Source organism: Varanus komodoensis, unplaced genomic scaffold, assembly GCF_004798865.1.
Source record: "Varanus komodoensis strain SLA01 unplaced genomic scaffold, ASM479886v1 scaffold91, whole genome shotgun sequence".
Lineage (NCBI taxonomy): Eukaryota > Metazoa > Chordata > Lepidosauria > Squamata > Varanidae > Varanus > Varanus komodoensis.
This window is the reverse complement of record NW_025336610.1, coordinates 74,915-94,348: the sequence shown is the minus strand read 5'-3', so window position 1 is coordinate 94,348 and position 19,434 is coordinate 74,915. Positions and strand designations below refer to the sequence as shown.

Sequence of the window (19,434 nt, the reverse complement as noted above, 5' to 3'; positions counted from 1 at the left end):
GCATCCTTTCAAACGCTCGGTCTGGCGTGTCTCCCCTTCCTGTCTTCTTGCACCGAGCACCCCCCGTTGCCGTAGCCCCTCCTCATGGGGGGCTGCAGCCCCCCCATCATTCCCGTTGCCCCCTTAGTGCTCAGCAATGCCCTTCCAGGCCAGGCCGCCAGAACGGAGCACAACGCTGCGAACGTGGTCCCCCCGAGAGGCACAGAAGAGAACTGGTTCTCTTTTCTCCTCCACTTCCGATTATGCCCGTCTGGCGCTTGCCTCCTTCGCAGCGGCTGCGCGCTGGCCGGCATCTTGGCTGAGCTGCCCCCTCCATCCCAAGACCCCTCTCTGGCTCAGCCGCTGCCGGTTCAGGTCCCATCAGGGTATCCTGGACGTCGGGATTCGTTGCCCCAACACGAGTTACTCTGCACTTGCTTAAACTGAACCGCTTGTGCTGTTCTGATGCCCATTCTCTGATCTTGGAGGGATCCCTTTGGAGCACCTCAGAATCCCTTATGCATTTATCCACCTTAAAAGGTTTAGTGTCATCAGCAAACTTGGCCCCCTCACCACTCACACCCCCCCCCCCCGCCATCTGCAACTACCAAGATTCAGGCTTGACATCACGGAAAATGTTCTCACTGTCAGAGCAATATGGCAGTTGAATCAGCTGACTGGAGAGGTGGGGGGCTCTCCCGCACGAGAGACATTCAGAAAGAAACTGGGCAGCCATCCGGGTGGGGTGGGGTGGCTTGGCCTCCGGCAACAGCAGAGGTTGGACCTGATGACCTCCATGGCCCCTTCCAGCTCTGCTCTTCCATGCTTCTATGATACTTACTCCCAATTCCAGATAATTTACGAATAGGGTGGAAAGCAGTAGTCCTAATTCAGAACCCGACTGAATTCCACTGGTGGCCTCTCGCCACTGGGAGACGCTGCCAGGTATTTCCACCCTCTGCCTTCTGCTCATTAACCTGGTAGTGATCTGTAAGAGGACCCCCCACACACACTTTCTTCCGTCTCTGTGCCTGCCGAGGGGCCTTTGGTGTGGGGCTTTGTCAGAAGCCTTGTGGCAGTCCAAGGGGTGATTGCCACTGTCTGCCTGCTTATGGGCACCCCCATGTACCTGTGGGAAAGCGGGGGACATCCAGGGGGCAGCGATCAAATCCAGAGCAGCCCCGCCAAGTGCCACAGGCAGCCCAAGTTGCGGAGGCATTTCGTCACGGAGGCATTCTGTGTCACAAGAGGAAGGGACACTGTGTCAGCCTCTGCTCGGCCTTGGCCACCTCTGTTTTGCAGTCTGGCTTGGCAGGAAGTGACTGTTCCCGGACGGTGGGGGCGGTGGCACCTGCCAGCCTCTCGGTGCTAGCCGGTTCCTCTGCCCTCCACCCCCGTGTTGCGCTGCAGCAGGAGGAATCCTGCCGTGGGCTCCCCGCGGCTGCCTAGCATACCTGCCACGGCAGGGCTTGCCCCAAGCCACTTCTCTCGGCCACGCCTTCCCTGCATGCCTCGCCCGGGTGCTGCGGTCTGGCCGGCTCTTGCTGAGGAGGCGCCATGCCTCTGCCTCCCTGTACCGACCCTCTTGGGCCCAAGCCTGGGAACCTGGAATACCGGGAGGCCACCAACTGCCCCAGCCCCTTTGCAGCTCCTGGCAAGGGCCCCGGGGCCATCTCCCGGAGAGGTGCTGCTCCTTTGCAGGGGGCCCTTCCGCACAGCCGGGCCTGGAGGGTGCCCTGAGCCCGGGTGGCAGGGCGTGTGGCGTGCACCCTGCCTCTGGCCTCGGCCCCAGGAGGGTGTGCCCTGTGTGGCTGTTGGAGGAGCCGTATGATCCGGAAAGCGGGGGCCCAAGGGGGCCCTGGTGGGATAGGGAGCCGCAAGCCTCTCCCCCTGCTGGGAGACCCCCTTTCTGGCTCCCTAGAATGGTCCAAGCAAGCAAGAGTGGAAGGGAACCCTACGCCCATCCCCATGCTGTGCGTCCCTCCCCGAGAGACCACCGTGGGCTCCGGGACGCGGTGCTGTCGGCGGGGCCCGTTGCGCTGCCGTGGCAGCAGTCCTGGCCGTACTCTCCCCGGAGGTTGTGGAACAGCAGGGTGGAAAGGGGCCAAGTAGGCTGCCCAGTTCCCCCTTGAATGTCCCCCATGTGGGGGAGCCCACCACCTCCAGGCAGCCGGTCCCACTGCCGTGTTGCTCTGACAGGGAGGAAGCTCTTCCTGATGTCCAGCCTGAATCTGGGTTGTCGCAACTTGAAATGTTTATTCTGTGTCCTGCACTCTGGGATCAGCGAGGAGAGACCTTGGCCTTCCTCTTTGTGGCAGCCTTGGAGGTCCTTCTGGAGGGAGATCATGTCCCCCCTCAGCCTTCTCTTCTCAAGGCTGAGCATGCCCACTTCTCTCAGTCCCTCCTCACAGGGCAGTGTTTCCAAACCCTGGGTCATTTTTGTTGCCCTCTGCTGGATTCTTTCTAATTTTCCTGCATCTTTTTAAAATCTTGGTGCCCAGAACTGGACTCAGTGTTCCAGGTGAGGTCTGACTAGTGAGGAGCACAGAGGAACTACTGCTTCTCGTGATTCGGGAGTAATACTTCTGTTAACACATCCCAAAATAGCATTTGCCCTTTAGTGGCTGCATTGCAGTGTTAGCTCATGTTTAGCCTGTTGTCCACAGGTACTCCCAGATATGTTTCAGTTCTGTTGAGCCACGTATTCCCCATCCTGTATTGATGCCTTTGGGTTCTTGTTCCTGAGCAGAGGACTTGGCATTTGTGCCCGTGAATCTCTTTCTGCATTCAAGTTTATCAAGATCTCCCTGGATCTTCATTCTTGTCTTCTAGAGTGTCTGCTGTTTCACCCAGTTTTGTATCATCCGCAGATCTGATTATCTTTTCTTGTAGTTCCTCATCTAAACCGCTAATAGAGATGCTGAGGAGTGCTGGGCCCCGGACTGAGCCCTGCGGCGCCCCACTAGCCGCCTCCCTCCAGTCTGAGAGGGTGCCGCTGAGGAGCTCTGTGTCCCGTTCAGCAGCCAGTTTTGGATCCAGCAAACTCTGAGGGGTGGGGGTGGCCTGGTCCTGGTCCTGGTCCAGTCGTGGCAGATGGAGCCCTGCAGTGCCATCAGCAGCATCAGCGGCTGAATGAAAGCCTTTGTCCCCTCAGGCCAGGCAGCTGATTCTTGGCAGGCAGCGGGGGGCGGAGAGGCAGCCCGGCCGGGGGGCTTAGCATCCTGGAGCGATTGGGGCAGGCTTTGCTCAGGAGGCTGAAGTGGCCCGAGTGCCTGGGGAGGGTTTGCTGCCTGCGGCACCTGGGGTTGCATGTGGAGTCGGGGGGCAGCACTTGCCCCACTGCGGGTCCCCCGGTGGAGCCACCAGCCCCTGGGACACCCAGGCGAGGGCAGCCGCCCTCCCTTCGGCTCACAGCAGCCCACTGGCCTGGGCCAGCGAGTGCCAGGGGCCCTCCTGCGTGTCTGCTCAGCCTGCACCAGCCGAGGCAGCCCGAGTAGAGGTGTGTCCGCCACATTGTGTAGGGCTCCTTCGGAGGAGGAGGAGGAGGTGGCGGCCCCGCTCCGGCTGGCCTTGGGTCCCCAGCCCGCTCCCAGAGGTCCCGTCGCTGTGGCTGGCTTCGCATCGCTTTGCGCCTCCGAAGCCCCGCGAGGTGCTGGCACCGTCCCGGAGGGCGGCAGTGCGGCCCCGGCCCCCGCGGCTCCTGGCTCGCTCCCACGCCCGCCTCCCCATGTGTTGCAGCTCGAGACCAGCGTGGAGCACATCCACCGCACGGCCGTGAGCGTCTGCGAGAAGCTGCACCTGGCGCCCTCCCAGGTGTGCCGTGAGATCATCCGCCTCTTCGAGCGGGACATGCTGACCGTCTGGGCGCGCTCGGTCCTGCGCCCAGCCGAGATCTGCGGCCTCCTGCTGGGCTCTCGCTGCGGCCACTGGGACATCTTCGCGAGCTGGAACGTCACGCTGCCGGAGACGCCCAAGCCGCCGGTGCAGCCCCCCGTCCCCCCGCCTCCGGGCACCCCCACGGCCCGGGTGCTCTTCCTGACCGACCTGCACTGGGACCGCGGCTACCTGCCCGGCAGCGACCCTGCCTGCAAGGACCCGCTGTGCTGCCGGGGGGGGGCAGCCCCGGGGGCCGGGGGCCGGCTACTGGGGCACCTACGGCAAGTGCGACCTGCCCCTCCACACGCTGGAGAACCTGCTGCAGCACCTGGCGTCCACCGGGCCCTACGACGCGGCCTACTGGACGGGGGACATCCCCGCGCACAATGTCTGGGAGCAGAGCCGCGCCGACCAGCTGCAGGCCCTGCACACCATCACCGGCCTGGTCCGGAAGTACCTGGGACCGCTGCCCGTCTACCCCGCGGTGGGCAACCACGAGTCGGTGCCGGTCAACGCCTTCCCGCCGCCCTACGTGCACGGAAACCGGTCCTCGGCCTGGCTCTACTCCGCCATGGCCGACGCCTGGCAGCAGTGGCTGCCCCCGGACGCCCTGCAGACCCTGAGGTAGGGGCTGCTGCTCCCCCTCGAGGGGCGCAACGGGCGGCTGGTCCGGGCAGGGGGGGAACCGGGCACCCCAGGCAGTCCTGGGTGGCGAGTTGCGGAGCGGGGCCATGAACACATCATGGTGGGGGGGAAGGGCCACCACTTGCGGGCGGCGGGCAGTCCGCTGAGCTCGGGGCCGCGCCCTGCCCTGCAGCGCCTGGCCTGCCTCGGGCTGCCCTTGCCCACAATTAATGCGCGCCTCGGGCCCTGATGCCGTGAGGTGGCCAGTGGGCTTTCCTGCGCAGTCGCCCACTGGGAGCCGACTTCCCCAGAGCCCCGCAGCCCTCTCTGGCCAGGCAGGGCGCCCTGCTCGCTCGGCTGGCCACCGGGCACTCCCTGCCCGGCTCGCTGCCTGCGAGGATCATTGGCACTGAAGGCGGGGGGGCGGGTACCAATGGCTGCCCAGCCATGGCTGTGGGGGCTCCGCAGCGCAGTCTCCATCGCAGTCTTGCAGAAAGGGTCTTCGCCCCTCTAGATGGTCGGTCGGCGGGGTCTCTGCCGCTCGCCACCTTTTCCCCTCCCCTTTTGGCTCGTCTTCCGGGCAAAATGGCTGGTCTCACAAAGCAGCCGATTCTCCTAAAGGCACGTGCTACCTAAAATGGTTCTACAGAAAATAATGCGCAAACCTTGACCCCTTGCAAGAAAATCTGAGTTTATTGACTGTGGGTTCAAAGGGGTTTGAGGGCGGCCGACAGGGCGCGGAGTGGACGGGAAAGCCCTTGAATTAAGGAAGACTCACAGGCCTCACCCAGACCGGCTCATCCGCACTGGAGCCGCCGGTGGGCCGGGGCAGCTGCCTGCTCCCAAGCACTGCTTTTGAGCGGCTCCATCAGTTTCCTTCCGGTGTCCTCTTGAAACACAGAAGGAACTTGGTGCCACAAGCACTGATTGTACTGTGAACTTGTACCAAATCGCTTATCTGGGAAGTGCAAAATACTTTGACAGCAAAAAGTGTTTTCGTTCTGGACACATAACCTTCCAAGTTTCCTGGGGCGCCCCTGGCCTTGGCTGTGCTCCATTTCACGGCATGCACCAACGGCACAGTTTTGGCGTGACCTGTACACCGCATTGCGCTCACTCAGGTCAGGCTGACGAGTTTTCTTCCACGGGGGTTTCCTGTGGCGCAGCTGTGCCCACCTACCCTCCCCGCAGCTGTGCCTGGGGGGGGGCCTGGCTTGCATTTTGCTCGAGGCTCCCCAGGCCCCGACCTGTTCTGCAAGCACCCCCCCCCCACTCATCCAGGAGGGCACGGGACCCGGCGCTGCCGGGGGCTCGTGTTTTGGGGAACGGGGCTGGGGAGGGGCCCGCCGGTGCCAGAGGCTGCGTGGCGGGCTCCCTCCTGGCCGCCCCATGTGCTCGCGGTGGTCTTGCCCCAGTGGGCCTGGGCTGCTCCGGGGGCCTGGCAGTGCTGGCAAGGCTTCGCTGCGGCTGCCCGGGGTCAGCAGGGCGACCCGGTCTGGTGGGGGGAGAGGGGGGCCGTGGCGAGGCGGTGGCGGGCCCTGTCCGAGCCCGGGCGCCTCAGCCCTGCTGCCTCTCTGGGCTCTTCCCCACAGGCAGGGCGGCTTCTACGCCCTCTGGGTCCTGCCCGGCCTCCGGCTCGTCTCGCTCAACATGAACTTTTGCTCCGCAACCAACTTCTGGCTGCTGATCAACTCCACGGACCCGGCGGGGCAGCTGCAGTGGCTGGTGGGGGTGCTGCAGGGGGCCGAGGCGAGAGGGGAGAAGGTGAGTGCAGCCGGCCCCATGCCAGGCCCCCCGGCTCAGGGCGGGCCTCCCTGTGGCGGGCTGGCGTGGGAGCCTGACCGGCCGCTCCTCCCGCCCGCAGGTCCACATCATCGGGCACATCCCGCCCTCGCACTGCCTGCACGCCTGGAGCTGGAACTACTACCGCATCATCGACCGGTGAGAGGCTCCCGTGGGGCACTGCTCTCGGCTGGGGGGGCAGAGCGGGGGTGGCGCCACACCCCCAGCAAACCTGCCAGCCAGCCAACCAGCCAGTGTCCTGCCTGGCACATGAGCCATGGGCCGACGGAGCCTCCCCCCGCCCCCGCACAGGGGGGATGCAGCCTGGCTTGGGGGAGGCGGCTGGCACGGCCGTGCAGAGGGCCCCGGGGCTCCCGAGAATGGCAGCAGCCCCGCCGGGGCAATGCGGCCGGGGCGGGAGGAGTCCCGTGGTCTCCAGATGGGGGGCAGGATCACCACGCCCTGCAGTCTGTGGGAAGCGAGTTCTTGGCTCAGGATGTTCCCTTCAGCCTGGGAAACAGCCTGTGGCAAGGGCAGGATTCACTTCTTGAAAGGCCTCCGGCCAGCATATGATCTCCAGATACTGTGAAGTAAATTCAAATGCAAATTTCCAGCGGAGGTGCTGGTTGGTTCCGAGTCCGGCAAACTAAAGGGGCCCTCGCTCTTCCCTGGGGGTGGCTGCCTCCCCAGGCGCTCTCTGCTGCCTATCGCTGCAGCTTCGGGGTGCTCCTCGCGGCCCCTGTGCCCGTCCTGCTCCCGTCGTGCCCACCCCCGGCCCGGGCACCCAGCGGCGGAGGCTCTGCCTCGGAGTCCCCGCAGAGCAAAGGCTGGGGAGCGCTCGGGCCAGCACGGTCGTTCTCGCTCGCTCCCGCAGGTTCGAGGGCACCGTGGCCGGGCAGTTCTTTGGCCACACGCATGTTGACCAGTTTGAGATGTTCTACGACCAGGACACGCTCTCCCGCCCGCTGGGCATCGCCTTCGTGGCCCCCAGCGTCACCACCTACTACAATCTCAACCCCGGTGAGTTGCCCCCTCCCGCCTCTCCCCACAACAGGCAGTGCCCTGGGGGGCAGGGCGCCCCTCCCCCATCCACTGCTGACACATTTCCCCCCCCCCGCCAGGATACCGGGTCTACCACCTGGACGGCATCTACCCGGGCAGCTCCTACCAGGTGCTGGACCACGAGACCTTCATCCTGAACCTGACGCTGGCGAACGTGCCCGGCACCAGCCCCCGGTGGCAGCGCCTCTACGGGGCCCGGGAAACGTACGGCTTCCCCGCGGCCTTCCCGGCGGACTGGGACCGGCTCCTGCGGCGCTTCCAGGAGGACGAGCCCCTCTTCCAGCGCTTCTGGTTCCTGATGTACAAGGGCCACCCGCCACGGGAGCCCTGCACTGGCCCCTGCAAGGAGGCCTTGCTGTGCGACCTGCGCACCGGCCGCGCCGACGACCCCTCGCTCTGCGCGCACCAGGCCAGGCACACGCCCTTCGCGGAGCTGCAGGCCTGGAGGCGGCGATGGCGGCTCTGCTAGTGGCGGGGGGAGCCCGTGGCCCCCTGGGCTGTGCTGCGCTGGTGGGCCAGAAGCCTTGCCAGTGCTGGGAGGCCTGGCCCACCTCCCTCCGGCTCCAGAGCATTCCCAGAGCCTCTGGGAGCGGCCGCCGGCCGCCAGGCAGGCTGTGGGGTGGGCAGGCCTCCTCCCTGCCTCTCCTGGGCTAGCAGGCCGTGCCCGCCATGACACTGGGGGGCTGGGGGGGCTTCCCAACGCCCTTCCCCGCCCAACGCCCCGGGCGCCTGGTTTGTGCTGTGGGGCCGCTCCAGGCCATCCGGCCTTCAGCATCCAGAGAGCCCTGCCAAGCCGGGGCAGCCCCTCTCCTGGCCAGGGGGGGCAGGGCGGGGGGGGGCATGGTGGTCTGTGCTCCAGAAGGGCTGCTGTTGCCCCGCATTGGCTTGTGGGACCCACTGAGCTCTAGCCGGTCCCGAGACGAGGCTGCCCTGTGGCTGCCTGTGCAGTGCCTGCCGAGGGCCCCTTGGCCAGGGGCCACCAGCCTTTCCCGGCCTGCCTCGGCCCCCCGGTGTGTCGCGTGCCACTCCTGGGGTCGCCCGGCCACAGCTGCTTCTCCTGGGAAGGACACTCTGCTGCAGCCCCCCTCCTGTTAAGCTGGCAGCTGCTCCCTTGGGGTTCAGGTGTGCCCGTCAGGCTGCCCCTCTGGATCAGAAGCCCCCCTTTTCTCAATAAAGGGCTTCTGGCCTCTCCTCTCTCGTGCTTGCCTGAGCGTGTGTGTTGGGGCTCCCTGCATGAGCTGTGGGGACCCCTTTCCCTTCCCTTCCCTTCCCTTTGCTGGCAGCCTGACTCAGCTTCCAGAAAGCATCTTGTTACTATGGGGGTGCAGAGGGCTTGCCCTCCCCCGCTCATCGTGCCAATCTGCCCCCAGCCCCTCCCTCTCCCAGCCTGTCCAGGGGCTCCCTCACGCCGTGGGTGGATGCCTTCATGGTGCAGGCCCGGCCAGCGGCCTCCACCAGTCCCCGCTCGCTGCCTGAAGCAGCTGCAGGGCTGCAGGGGGCCAGTGACCAGCACGCCATCTGCCCTCGCAGTAGCCACGGGGGGCAGCGCCTGGCCCCACCGGGGCACCTCGCCTGCTGCTGCTGCCGTGATGAACCTTGGCAGCTCCAGCCACGGGGGCAGGGGATGCCCCCACGGGCCTGGAGATCCTTCCCCCTCCACGGCCACGTCAGGTCAGTCAAAGGGAGCCACATCGCAGGGAGAGCGTTTATTCAGCAGTTTCAGTACAGCACGCGGGCGGGGGCGGCTTCCCAGCCCCAGGCCCCTCGTCCTGGCCGGGCTGGCTGGCAGGGGGTGTGGGGTCCCCGCAGGAGGGCAGCCCTCGCCTGCCCCTCCGCCCTGCGCAGCTGCGGAGGGCGCTGTCCAGCGGCCAGGATGCTTGTGCCGAGGGCAGGCGCCTGGCCGGCGGGGGCACCCGGACCGGGGGGGGGGTCGCGGGAGCCCCCCGCAGCTCACGAGGAATGTGGCAGCCCCCGCTTGGGCAGCTGCACGCAGGCCTCGGACACGCGGAGCTGCGCACCAGGGAGAGGGACCCCTGCCGGGCCGCCCACCGGAGGCTCACGGGGTCTGGGCCCCCTGGCGCTTGGGCTTGAGGGTGCCCAACAGGCTCTGCACGCCCCTCTTCACTGTGGAGCCCACACGGCGGGCCACGGAGTCGGCAGGGGGGGCCGGCAGGCAGGAGCTGGTGCTCTGGGGCCGGGCGTCCAAGCACTTCTGGTAGCGGAGCTGAAATGGCAGGGGGCAGTGGATGGAGGCAGCCGGGAGCACGGGGGCCGCTGCAGCCCGCCCCGCGGGGATGAGCGCGAGTCCCCCCACAGCCGGGACCGCCCCAGAGAACGCGGCAACTCACCATGCAGGCAGCCTGCACAGCCTCGCTCAGGCCGGCAGCGTTGGGCTCGCACCAGAGCGTATGGCAGTAGAAGGTCCCGGGGGCGGCGGCCATGATGAAGGCGAAGGAGCGGGCATCCTTCCCAATGCCCATGAAGGAGAGGAAGCGCACGCGGCACTCGCACAGCACGGCCTCCGTCTGGGGGCGGCGGGCACAGGTCAGGGCTCCGGAGGCACATGGGGGGCCCCCCACCACCCTTCTGTCACCCCATGGCGGGGCGGGTGAGGACCCCCTGGAGCGCCAGGCGCCAAGCGTCCCGCAGCGGCAGCCGGCAGGGGAGTCTCGGCCTTCCCCGAGGCCGAGGGGCATGGGGAGTGGCCCCTGTCGCCTGGCCTGGGGGGCGCCCCGGCCCACACTCACCTGCTGGTGCGTGAGCGTGAGCGTGGCGGGGGCCACGCTGAGCTGGCTGGGTGTCCACCGGTCCTTGCCGCCGCCTTCCAGCGCCACCTCGAGGGCCGCGTTGATGACGTCCATGCCTGCGGGAGCCAAGCCAGGCTGAGTGAGCAGGCACACGGGGGGGGGGGCTTGCCATCCCCCCCCCCTCCCCCCCCGCCACTCCAAGAACCGGGCCTGGCGGGATCCCAGCGTGGCCAGCCACATTTCCCAAACGTGCATGGCAGGCAGGCAAGGCCAGGCCCATGACTGAGGCCAGCTCTCCCGGAGCCCCGGCCCCCTCCCCTTCTCCAGCCCCCAAGCAGCCCCCACCCCGCTCCTTGAGTGGCTCCCTGGCTTTTGCAGGTTTTCTCTATTCAGCAAGGTTGATCTAGCAAGTGGGGGGTGGCAAGGGGGTAGGAGTGGAGTGGGGGGAGATGGGCCAGGTTGCTGAAGCAAGCGGAGGGAGAGCCCTGCCCAGAGAGGAACGGGGAGGGCTGGGAGCAGCCACCGCCTCTGCCAGGAAAGCTGCCGGGTGGGGGGGGGCCCTGGCACAGAGGCTGCCAGGCAAGGTGAGGGATGGCTGGGGCGTCCCTGGGCCAGGGTGGCAGCGGCTCTGCGCAGCCGGGCATCTCTTCCCGGGGCGAAGGTGCGGCGCGGGGCACAGGGGGGTCTCCTCGAGCCGCCACCTGCTTCCTCCCGCTCTCCAAGCGTGCCTGCAGGGTGCGGGTCTGTGACCCCCGGGGGGCCGGGGGGCCCTTCCCACCCACAAGCTCCGGGCAAAGCAGCTGCGGCAGGGGACAGCGCGTGCCTCGTGGGGTTGGAGGAGAGCCTTGCGGGCTGGTAGAGGGCCTTAGCGCGGGTCCTTGCGGGAAAAGGCGCACGCCGGGAGCAAGGGGCCCGCAATCCGGCGCCACACCTCGGTCACATTCCTTCCATCCCATTTCTGTGCAATCCCTGGATTTTGTGCTTAAAGCATTGGCCAAAAATGTGTATTTCCTTGTGCATTTTTCTGAATGTAAGCCGTTTTGTACAAATCCATCCACTTTCCACCCGTCTCACAGCATCTGCTGACTTTCTTCCCCAAATGTACATCCCATTGCGTTTTTCCTAATGTATTTTTTTAAAAGGAGAGAGACTGGCTTGCAATGTTTGGGAGAGTGTGGGCTTGGCAGCCCAGCTCTTCTTGGGCTCACACAGACATTCCGGAAATCGAGACTCTGTGAGTTCGTATCGAATTGTGAAGCAAATGGACTTTTGTTAATTGCTCACCTCTCCTACCCAGAGCAAAGCACCGAGCCAAGTACTGGGGACAAGAAGACGACCGAGGAGGCAGAGCCTGCAGGCAGCAGGGAAACTGGGGAGGCCCAGCACCACCTCCGTGTACCAGCATGTAGAACATGGGAAACGGTGGCTCTGAACGGTGGCATGTAGAATCTAATCACAGCAGCCGTGCTGGAAGGGACCACGAGGCTGTCGGGGCCGTCCCTGCGCGGTGCAGGGCTCCCGGTTGCGGGGACCTGCGGGTGGCTGCCCAGCCGCAGGCTGAACGCCCCAGTGTGGGAGAGCCCCCCACCTCCCTGGCACAAGCCGCTGCAGCGGCCCAAGCAGTGTCCCTGAGGCTGCAGCATCATGGCTGAAGTGAGCGGGAGGCTCAGGGGAGAAGGCCAAGCCAGGAGGGGGGGCCCTGCACATGGAAGGCGGTGATCTCGAGGGTGGTGGCTCGGGGGGTGGAGGCGCCGCGCGCAGCTGGCCCACTGCCCCTCGGCCCGCCCGCTGTGAGATGGCACTCCCCCGGGGGGCCCGTTTCTCTCGTTCGGTGCCATCCCATCATCCGACTCGCAGCAGCCAGATGAACGGAAGTCCCCGAAGGCCGTGCCCTCCGCGGCTCCACTCAGCCCCCGCGGACTCCGGACCGCTTCCTGCAAGGAAGCCGCTCGGGGACAAAGCAAGTCAAAGACGCGAGTCCAGGTCCCCGAAAAGCTCACGGGGCCCCAAGTCTCCGAGCCTCTGAGCCTGACGTGGCATGCAGCCACTGGCTAGCAGCCACGGAAAACCTCACCCTTCAAGACTGCTGGAAGCCCAAGCAGCCACCCAGAAGCAAGGCTTGCAGGCCGCGAGGATGGGCAGCCACAGAGCCCCCCGCAGCTGCTGGCGCCCTCGCAGAGGAGCGCCTGTGGGCCGGCGGGGATGCCTGGCCACAGACCCCGGCGGGTGAAGGCCCCTGGCCTTCCCTCCGCCAAAGCCGGCATGGGAAGCCAATGTCCCTGGGGCACGACGGGCCTGAGCCAGGAGCCCAGGCGGGCCGCATCCTGCCCCACCTGCCCTGCCCAAGAGAGCCTTGGGGTCTGGCCGGGGTTACCGAGGGGGCCGGGTGCTTCGTTCTATTTACAAGCCCCACTTATCTCTCAGCTTCTCTGTACCAGGCACTGGCGTCCACTTCTTCTCCCGCCACAACCCTTCGGCCTGGACTGCGTGGCGAGGACACTGCCCTGCCTGGGGGGGGGGGGGGGGCCCCGGGGGGGGGCCCGCCCCCCGGGGGGGGGGGGCTGGAAGCCTCCGTCCTCCTGGCAGGAGGGGGTGTGGGGCTGGCAATGCCTCCTGGGGAGGTGGGCAAAACTGCTTTGCCTGGCTGGCCATGGGGGCACAAAAACAGTCCGTCCCCCCCGCACATGGCCGGAGCGCCCGGTGGCTGCTGGAGGGGAGCCGGGCAGGAGGCCACCTGGGAGCCGCAGAGGGGTGCCTTTGCCGCCCCCTCAACCCAGGCTCTCCGGGGCCAGGCTCCCTCCGCCTCCCCATGCAAGCGGCTCTTCACCCCAGCCCCCCAGCCCTGTAAACCACCCCCCCATGGCCTCCCCAGCTCCATCGCAGCCCATCTTACCCACGGGCTTCGCCACAGAGATGCTCCCCAAGTAGAAGACCGGGAACTTCTGGGCCAGCTCGCTTTTCGGGGCTGGAAACTCCACTGGAGGCAAGGAGAGTGCGCAGTGAGCGGCCTGGGCTGCACGGGGGTGGGGTGGGGGGTGTCAGTTGGCAGCTGCCAACACCCCCCCCAATTACAAACCTTTAGGGGCACAACCCATCCTATCTGCTGTGCCCCCTAAGCTGCCCCAGAGGTGCCAGGAGGCAGAGCCGGCCGTGGGCAAGAAGTGGGTGCTGCCACCCCACGGGAGGGGGCCCCGCCGGCCGGCCCAGCCAGCTACCTTGGAAGGGGACGTCCACCAGCTTGGAGTGATCCAGCAGGTGCCCATGCAGGGGAGCCTGCGCGATCCGCCGCTCGGTCACGATCTGGAGGAGTGCAGAGGACTGATCAGGGACCGGGGCCCTTCCGCTAAGGGAGCCCCGGTGGCGATGCACGCCCCCCGTGGCAGAAAGCCGCCCCAGCCCCTCCTCGTGGCAGCATTATGGTGGGGGCCTGGGAAGGAGCACCACGCGGGCACACGGCCAGGCTGGGGGGTGGCTGGAGGCGGGGCCGGCGAGGGGCAGGCCCCAGGGATGCTGAGCGGACCGGCAACCGGCAGCCGAAGGAGGGCACCTCAAGGGGCACGACGCAAGCATGTGCCAAGACAGCAGTGCCTCTGGGCATGTACAGAGGCCACCATGAGACGGCGCCCTGCAAACGACTGGCGTGAGTGCGTAAAGAGCGTGGCGACACGGGCCCGCAGGCGCCTCTGCAGCCTCGAAGCCAGAAACCAGCCCAGAAAGCTGAGCCAGGGGCCCACGCCGTGCTGCCCCTCTTCCCCAGGCCGCTTGGTGTTCGTCCTCAGATGCTGCCCCGACCACGGCCCCCGCAAGGAAGCCGCCCCTGCGCATCCCAAGCATGGTGGGGGGCTCGGCACCACTCCAGCGGCACACACAGCCGGAGTCCCCACTCAGGCCGAGCCCCTCAGGCCGAGCCCACGCAGCCGAGCGGGCAGGGCAGGGCAGGGCAGGGTAGGGCTGCTGCGGCGGGGGCCGGGGTGGGGGGCCGGGGGCCAGGGGCCGAGCCGCACCGTGGAGCAGATCTCGCGGAGGCCCGTGGCGATGTTCTTGGCGGGCGCATCGCAGCGGAAGACGTGGCACTTCAGCATCTGGGCCAGCTGGTCCCGGGCCACGTAGGCGAAGTCCCTGCGGGAGACAGGCTGGCTGGCAAGCAGGCACGGAGCTCTGCCGGCCGCGGTGGCCGGGGGGAGTGCACCCCAGCGGAAGCCGCAGCCCCCAAAGGTAGGGATGCCCAAGAGGCTGTGCATGGCCTTGCCGGGGAGCCTGGGGGCGCTTCCGGCCCCTTGCGGCAGGTTGCAGCGGGGGTGGGGAGGACCGGGAAGCCCCTGTGGCGGGGGAGGCGCAGCGCCCGCCGGCCCGGCAACCTACCTCTCCCTGAGCCCGGAGTGCCGCGTGCGGGGAGAGAAGAGAGTTCCAGAGGTTAGAGGGAGGTGGGGGGCAGCACAACCCCCCCGGGGCTGAGCCACCCCAGCACCCCCACCCAAGCCGTGGCCCAAGAGATCCAGGAAGACGTTCCAGTGTCGCCTCCGGACCCAGGGCAGCCCTCGGGGCCAGAGATCCCTGCCCCAGCAAACAGGCCACGCTGCCCCCCAGACCGAGCCACGAGGCGCCCAGAGACGCCTCCCACCCACAGGCTGACCTCCCGGCGGGGTTGCAGTGGCCAAAGCCCCCATAAGGCGGGCTCTGGCAGGGCATCGGGAGAAGAGGCCCCCCGTTCCCTCGTGATGGACGTTCCCAGGCCCCTGCCGCCCCCCTGCTCCCCCCCGCACACACACTGCCCCAGGGAGCTCCCGAAAGAGCGCTGTAGGCAGGCCGGGGGTCCAAGGGCAGGACCCCATGGAGACTGGCCCGACCATCCCCGCTGCCCCAGACTGTCGGCATCTCATTTCCAGCACCGTGGCAGGGCCTTCCCGCTTCCCAAAGCAGGCAACAAGCCCCCGGGCCATGGCCACCCCCTCCAGCAGCGCCCAAAAGGGGCCCCTCACGGGCCAGTCTTGGCCAGTGGCGCTCCCGGGGCTCCAGTCCCACTGGCCTGCCCGCCCCAGCCAAGAGGCTTGCCGTCCAGCAGCGGAAAGGTGCCCACCACATGCCCGGCCTGTGGCCCTCCAGCCCGGAACTGGGAGGGGAGGGTGCCGCACGAGACCCCCCCGTACCTCTCCCTCCCACGGCCTCCACATCTCCCCCCCACCGCCCCTGCCTGAGAGCCCCGGCACCCTTCTGCCAGACGCCTGGCAGCCAGCCTCCCCGCCCGGCTGCCCAGGCTGCTCCTCCGGCCACAAGCAGGGCGTACCTGCCGCTGTCCCGCCCGACGCCCCAGACACGGATCGTGGCGATGGGCTGCGCGTGCAGCACGGTCCCCTCCTCGGGGTGCAAGAGCTTCAGTGCCTCCTTCTCCAGGACCAGGAGCATGGCCTTGCCCTGCGGCGGGAGAGGGTCTCAGGGGCCTCCCCCATGCCCCTCCGCAGCACTCCAGTGCCTGCTGCGCACTGCGGGGGCCCCCGAGGCTCGGCCCCGGCCCCCAGGGCTCATCCCGCTCCCCGGCTCACCTCTGGCCAGGCTCCATGGGCATCCACATCCCGGCCCGAGAGCTGCCGGATGCAGCTGTTGACGGCGGCACTACTCCGGCCCAGCGCGAGCTCCTCCTCCGACATCTCCACCCAGCCCAGGGAGCGCACCCGGAAGCACTGGGGGCAGAGGAGGGCAGGGCTCTCGGCAGGGGCAGCGATGGGGCGCGATGCTCAGCCCCCCCCAGTCCCAGGGACCATGGGCCGCACTGGCCAGGGGCCGCGAAGGGCTACCTCCCCAGCCCCTCCGCTGAGCCCAACCCAATTTCCTTCCACAGCCAGAGGGGGGCACAGAGGCCTGTGGGCAGTCACGGTGGGAGAGGGTGAGCCACGCCCCCCACCCTGGATCCTGGGAGGAGCCACCTGGCCGGGCCCCCGCACCGTCCCAGCCCAGGCGGCCACCCTGCCTGGCGTGTCCCGCCCTGCCGCTCGCCCAGGTGAGATTACCTTGGAGCCGGGCGGGAGGTCCGGGAACTGGGCTTCCTCCTCGCGCTCCCCTCCCACGGGCGAGCTGGGAAAGGCGAGAACAGGCAGTGGGTGGCTGGCCCAGGAAGCCTCTCCGACCACTCGGGGTGCTTTGCGCCCTGGCCACGGGCACGGCCCACAGAAGCCCACGCCAGCCAGGGGAGCCCCCCCCCCCGTGGCCTTTTCCCAACCGCGGGGCCCAGTCCCTGCTCCCACTCACCAAGCCGCAGGGGGGCCCGTCGGCAAGCTGGGCTGCCCCTCCTCCAGCGGGGGCTCGGGGGTCGCCTCTGTGGACGGCACCTCCTGAGGCACAGTAGAAAGGGGGACTGATCAGGGAGGAGGCCTGGCAGAGCCCCCTCCCCACCAATCTGGCAGACCAGGCCAAACCACCCCCCTGCGGCCCCAGTCCAGCCACTGACCTTCCAGCAATCGGCATCCACCGAGCACTCCTGGTCGGCAGGCCCAAGCTCCATCCAGGTGAACTATGAAGGTGCGGGGGGGGGGGGGATAAAGAACTGTGAAGTTCCCCCCCCCGCCACACACTGCTTTTGCATATTAGTGATGCTCCTGCTCCTGCATTGGATGAAGACACCCCAGGACTCTGCCCGCCCCCCGCAATCCCAAGGGCAGGGCCAGCTCCCGACGGGGGAACGCTGAAAGCGCAGAGAAAGGGGGCAGTGCTACCAGGGCAGCGGGGGGGCGGGGGTCCACGCAGGTCCCGCCAGAGGGCTGGGGACCAGCTGAACAGGGCCACTGCCTGAGCGAACACCCAGGAGCCGTTCCCTCCCCAGTGGCGCCCCCACAGCCTGCGAGGGCCGCCCACGGGGTGGAGGCCCAAGCCAGGCCCCCTGGCAGGCGGGGGCCCAGCCTTCCGCTCACCTGTGCCTCCTTGGAGGGGGTATTCCCTGTGGAGTCGCCAGTCCCGGTCCCCAAGGGGGGCTCCCACTGTGTGGTGCCAGTTGGGATGTGCCAGTAGTAGGTGCCAGAGGTGTCCTGAACCCGCATCCACCCTGCTGGGAGATCGGAGCTCGTCTCCAGGGAGTTGCACAGCCAGAAGGAATCTGCGGGAGGCAGGCGGGTGAGCGGCACTCCTGCGGGCAACCCTGTGACTGGGGCTCGGCAGCCGACGGAGACGGGGCAGGCCAGGCACAGCGCTGGGGGAGCGCAGTCCAGCCCACCACACCTCGCCCCCACCGGGCCAACGGACCCACTCTGCCGCCCCTCGCCCCTCCAGCAGCCCAGCGCTCTAGCCGCCTCCAGTGGCTCCGGCCCTGGCTGGCTGCAGGATCAGATTCCCCCTCCCCCCCCACCCCTCCCCAAGCAGCTCTCCCCTCAAATGAACAGGACTCGGCCACCTGCGCACCTCTCGCCAGAGCTGGGGCCCACCCAGCCACGAATGCCCCCTTTGCCTTGCGGTGGGTCCCCCAGGAGGCAACGGGCAGGCAAGGCAAGAGCCTCCCCTGGGCCAGCCAGAAGCAACCGGGCCCCTGCTGGGGGCTTTGGGGGGGGGGGCAAAAAGAGGCAGCTGCTTCTCCCTGGAGGGGGGCTTGTTCCGCCTCCTGCTGCGGCTCCAGGCCCGCCTCCCTGTCCCGGGGGGCCCCCAGGCACCGGCTGGCATCCGTTGCCAAGGGGGACCCGTAGCCAAGGAGCCCTCGCAAGCCCAGGCAGCCCAGCAGGGCTCCTGGGGGAAGGGGGAGGGGCCTCTCGCTCTCTCGCTCCTTCGTGCGCACGAGAAGGAGAATTGCACAACTCTGGAAGAGCTGCACTGGAAGAGCCCGAGGGGCCACCTAGGCCACCCAGCCGCCCAAGAGACGGGGGGGGGCAAAATGGCATGAGGAGCCATTGGCAGGGCCTCAGCCAGCGCGCCCCCCAGTGCCGCCCACGCTGCAGTGGGGAGAAACACCCCCGCCCTGCCTGCGCTGGGGCCCCGAACAGAGCCCGAGCCCTTCCCGCCCTGGGAGACGGCGCCTGGTGACTGGCCCCACCTGCTTCGTCGGGGGAGCTGCCGGCCGGACTGCCCTGGCTGAGGGTGGCCCAGCTGGAGTCCTCGTCACTGGTGCCGCTGGTGCGCGTGCCGAAGAGGAGGCTGGCGCTGCGGGCCTGGTCCCCGCGGGACACGGCCCGCTCGGAACTCTGCTCGGACTCCGTGGCGGGCTCGCTCTGGACGGGCGTGGAGCCCTCCTCATCCTCGCCCTCCTCGTCGCTGTCCTCCTCCTCCTCCTCCTCCCGCTTTTCGGCACCGTCCTTGGGCTCCAGCGGGATGAGCAAGGCGCTCAGCTCCTTGGTGGGGGGGCTCAGCTCGTTGCGGTTCTGGTCGCGGCCGCGCTCTGCCGCCTGCCGCAGCTGGTTCTGCCCATCCTTCACCCACTTGGTGTTGGAGGGCTCCTCCAGGCCCAGGATGCCCTGCAGCTCCACGCAGCGGTAGGTGTTGCAGTGGCCCTTGTGCGGCAGGACTGGGCCGCCCGGGGGCCCCACCAGGGCCAGGCTCAGCCCCAGGCAGCTGTTGTCATTGGCCAAGTCGCTCCTCTTGCTCAGGGCGCCCGACATGGTGCCGGCGGTCCGGCTCAGGCGGGAGGCAGCCCTGGCCCAGAGACAGGATGCAGAGCGCCGGTCATGGCAGGGAGGCTCAGCCCGCCAGACACCCCCCCCCCCACGCAGGGGCCCTGCTCCGGGCACCTGGCCCCACCACGGGCAGGCGGCTCTGCTTGCTCAGCCACAAGGAAAGCCACTCTGCGCACTCAGCAGCCGCGCTTCGGGGGCCCAGGAGAGGAGGCGTCCCCCTCATGCGGGCTAGGCTTCAAGGGAGGTGGGCCATGACTCGCGCACAGGACTGTCAGGGCCCGAGCCCCCCATCCCACCCGCGGCCAGCCCGCCACGCCAGGGCCTCACCTGTCCGGGGCCGGAGCGAGAGGCGAGGCAGGCCCGGCGGGCGCCTACATGCCGGGCAGGGAGCACGAACGGCCGGCTGGGCGCCCCCCGCGCTTGGGCCTGCAGCAGGAGAAAGGAGCAGGGCTCGGAACGGGCCCCGGGAGCGCCTCCCGTCGCATGTCCCGGGGCCCCGGGCGCCTCCATGCTCTTGGGCAGGGCGACCTCCACCCTTCACCGAGCCTTCGGCCTCTCGCGGGGGCCCTTTCCGCAGCTCCCCTCCGCCAGACGGTGCCCGGGGGGCGGCGGAGGGACCGGGGCTCCCGCAAGTGAGGGGGAACGCGTGCGGGCGAGCCGCCTGCGCCCTCGCTCGGGCCCACCCGCCGGGGGGTCTGAGGCCCCCACCGGGCAAGCGCCGCCAGGCTCGGGGGGCGGGGTGCTGGCCTTGCACCCGCGCAGCGCAGGGGCTGTCGCTG

The 19,434-nt window shown here is 68.2% G+C and overlaps 2 protein-coding genes across 2 annotated transcripts; one reads left to right on the top strand and one right to left on the bottom strand.

Moving 5' to 3' along the window:
• The first annotated feature begins 1,536 nt into the window (after positions 1-1,536).
• On the top strand, positions 1,537-8,521 carry SMPD1 (sphingomyelin phosphodiesterase 1). The gene is given in 8 exon segments (XM_044418590.1): positions 1,537-1,663; positions 1,901-2,087; positions 3,501-4,100; positions 4,102-4,479; positions 6,072-6,243; positions 6,344-6,420; positions 7,136-7,281; positions 7,383-8,521. Coding segments are annotated over 8 exon segments (2,097 nt in total). The 3' UTR covers positions 7,793-8,521.
• Positions 8,522-9,130: 609 nt separating this feature from the next.
• Positions 9,131-18,640, bottom strand: APBB1 (amyloid beta precursor protein binding family B member 1). The gene is made up of 13 exons (XM_044418618.1): positions 18,079-18,640; positions 16,973-17,154; positions 16,513-16,575; positions 16,314-16,396; positions 16,076-16,139; positions 15,611-15,748; positions 15,355-15,482; positions 14,075-14,189; positions 13,286-13,370; positions 12,964-13,047; positions 10,071-10,186; positions 9,672-9,848; positions 9,131-9,547 (listed from the first exon to the last, which is right to left on the bottom strand). Exons 1-13 carry the CDS (start codon positions 18,638-18,640, stop codon positions 9,380-9,382), a joined length of 1,965 nt encoding a protein of 654 aa, XP_044274553.1. The 3' UTR covers positions 9,131-9,379.
• Between the last annotated feature and the right edge of the window lie 794 nt (positions 18,641-19,434).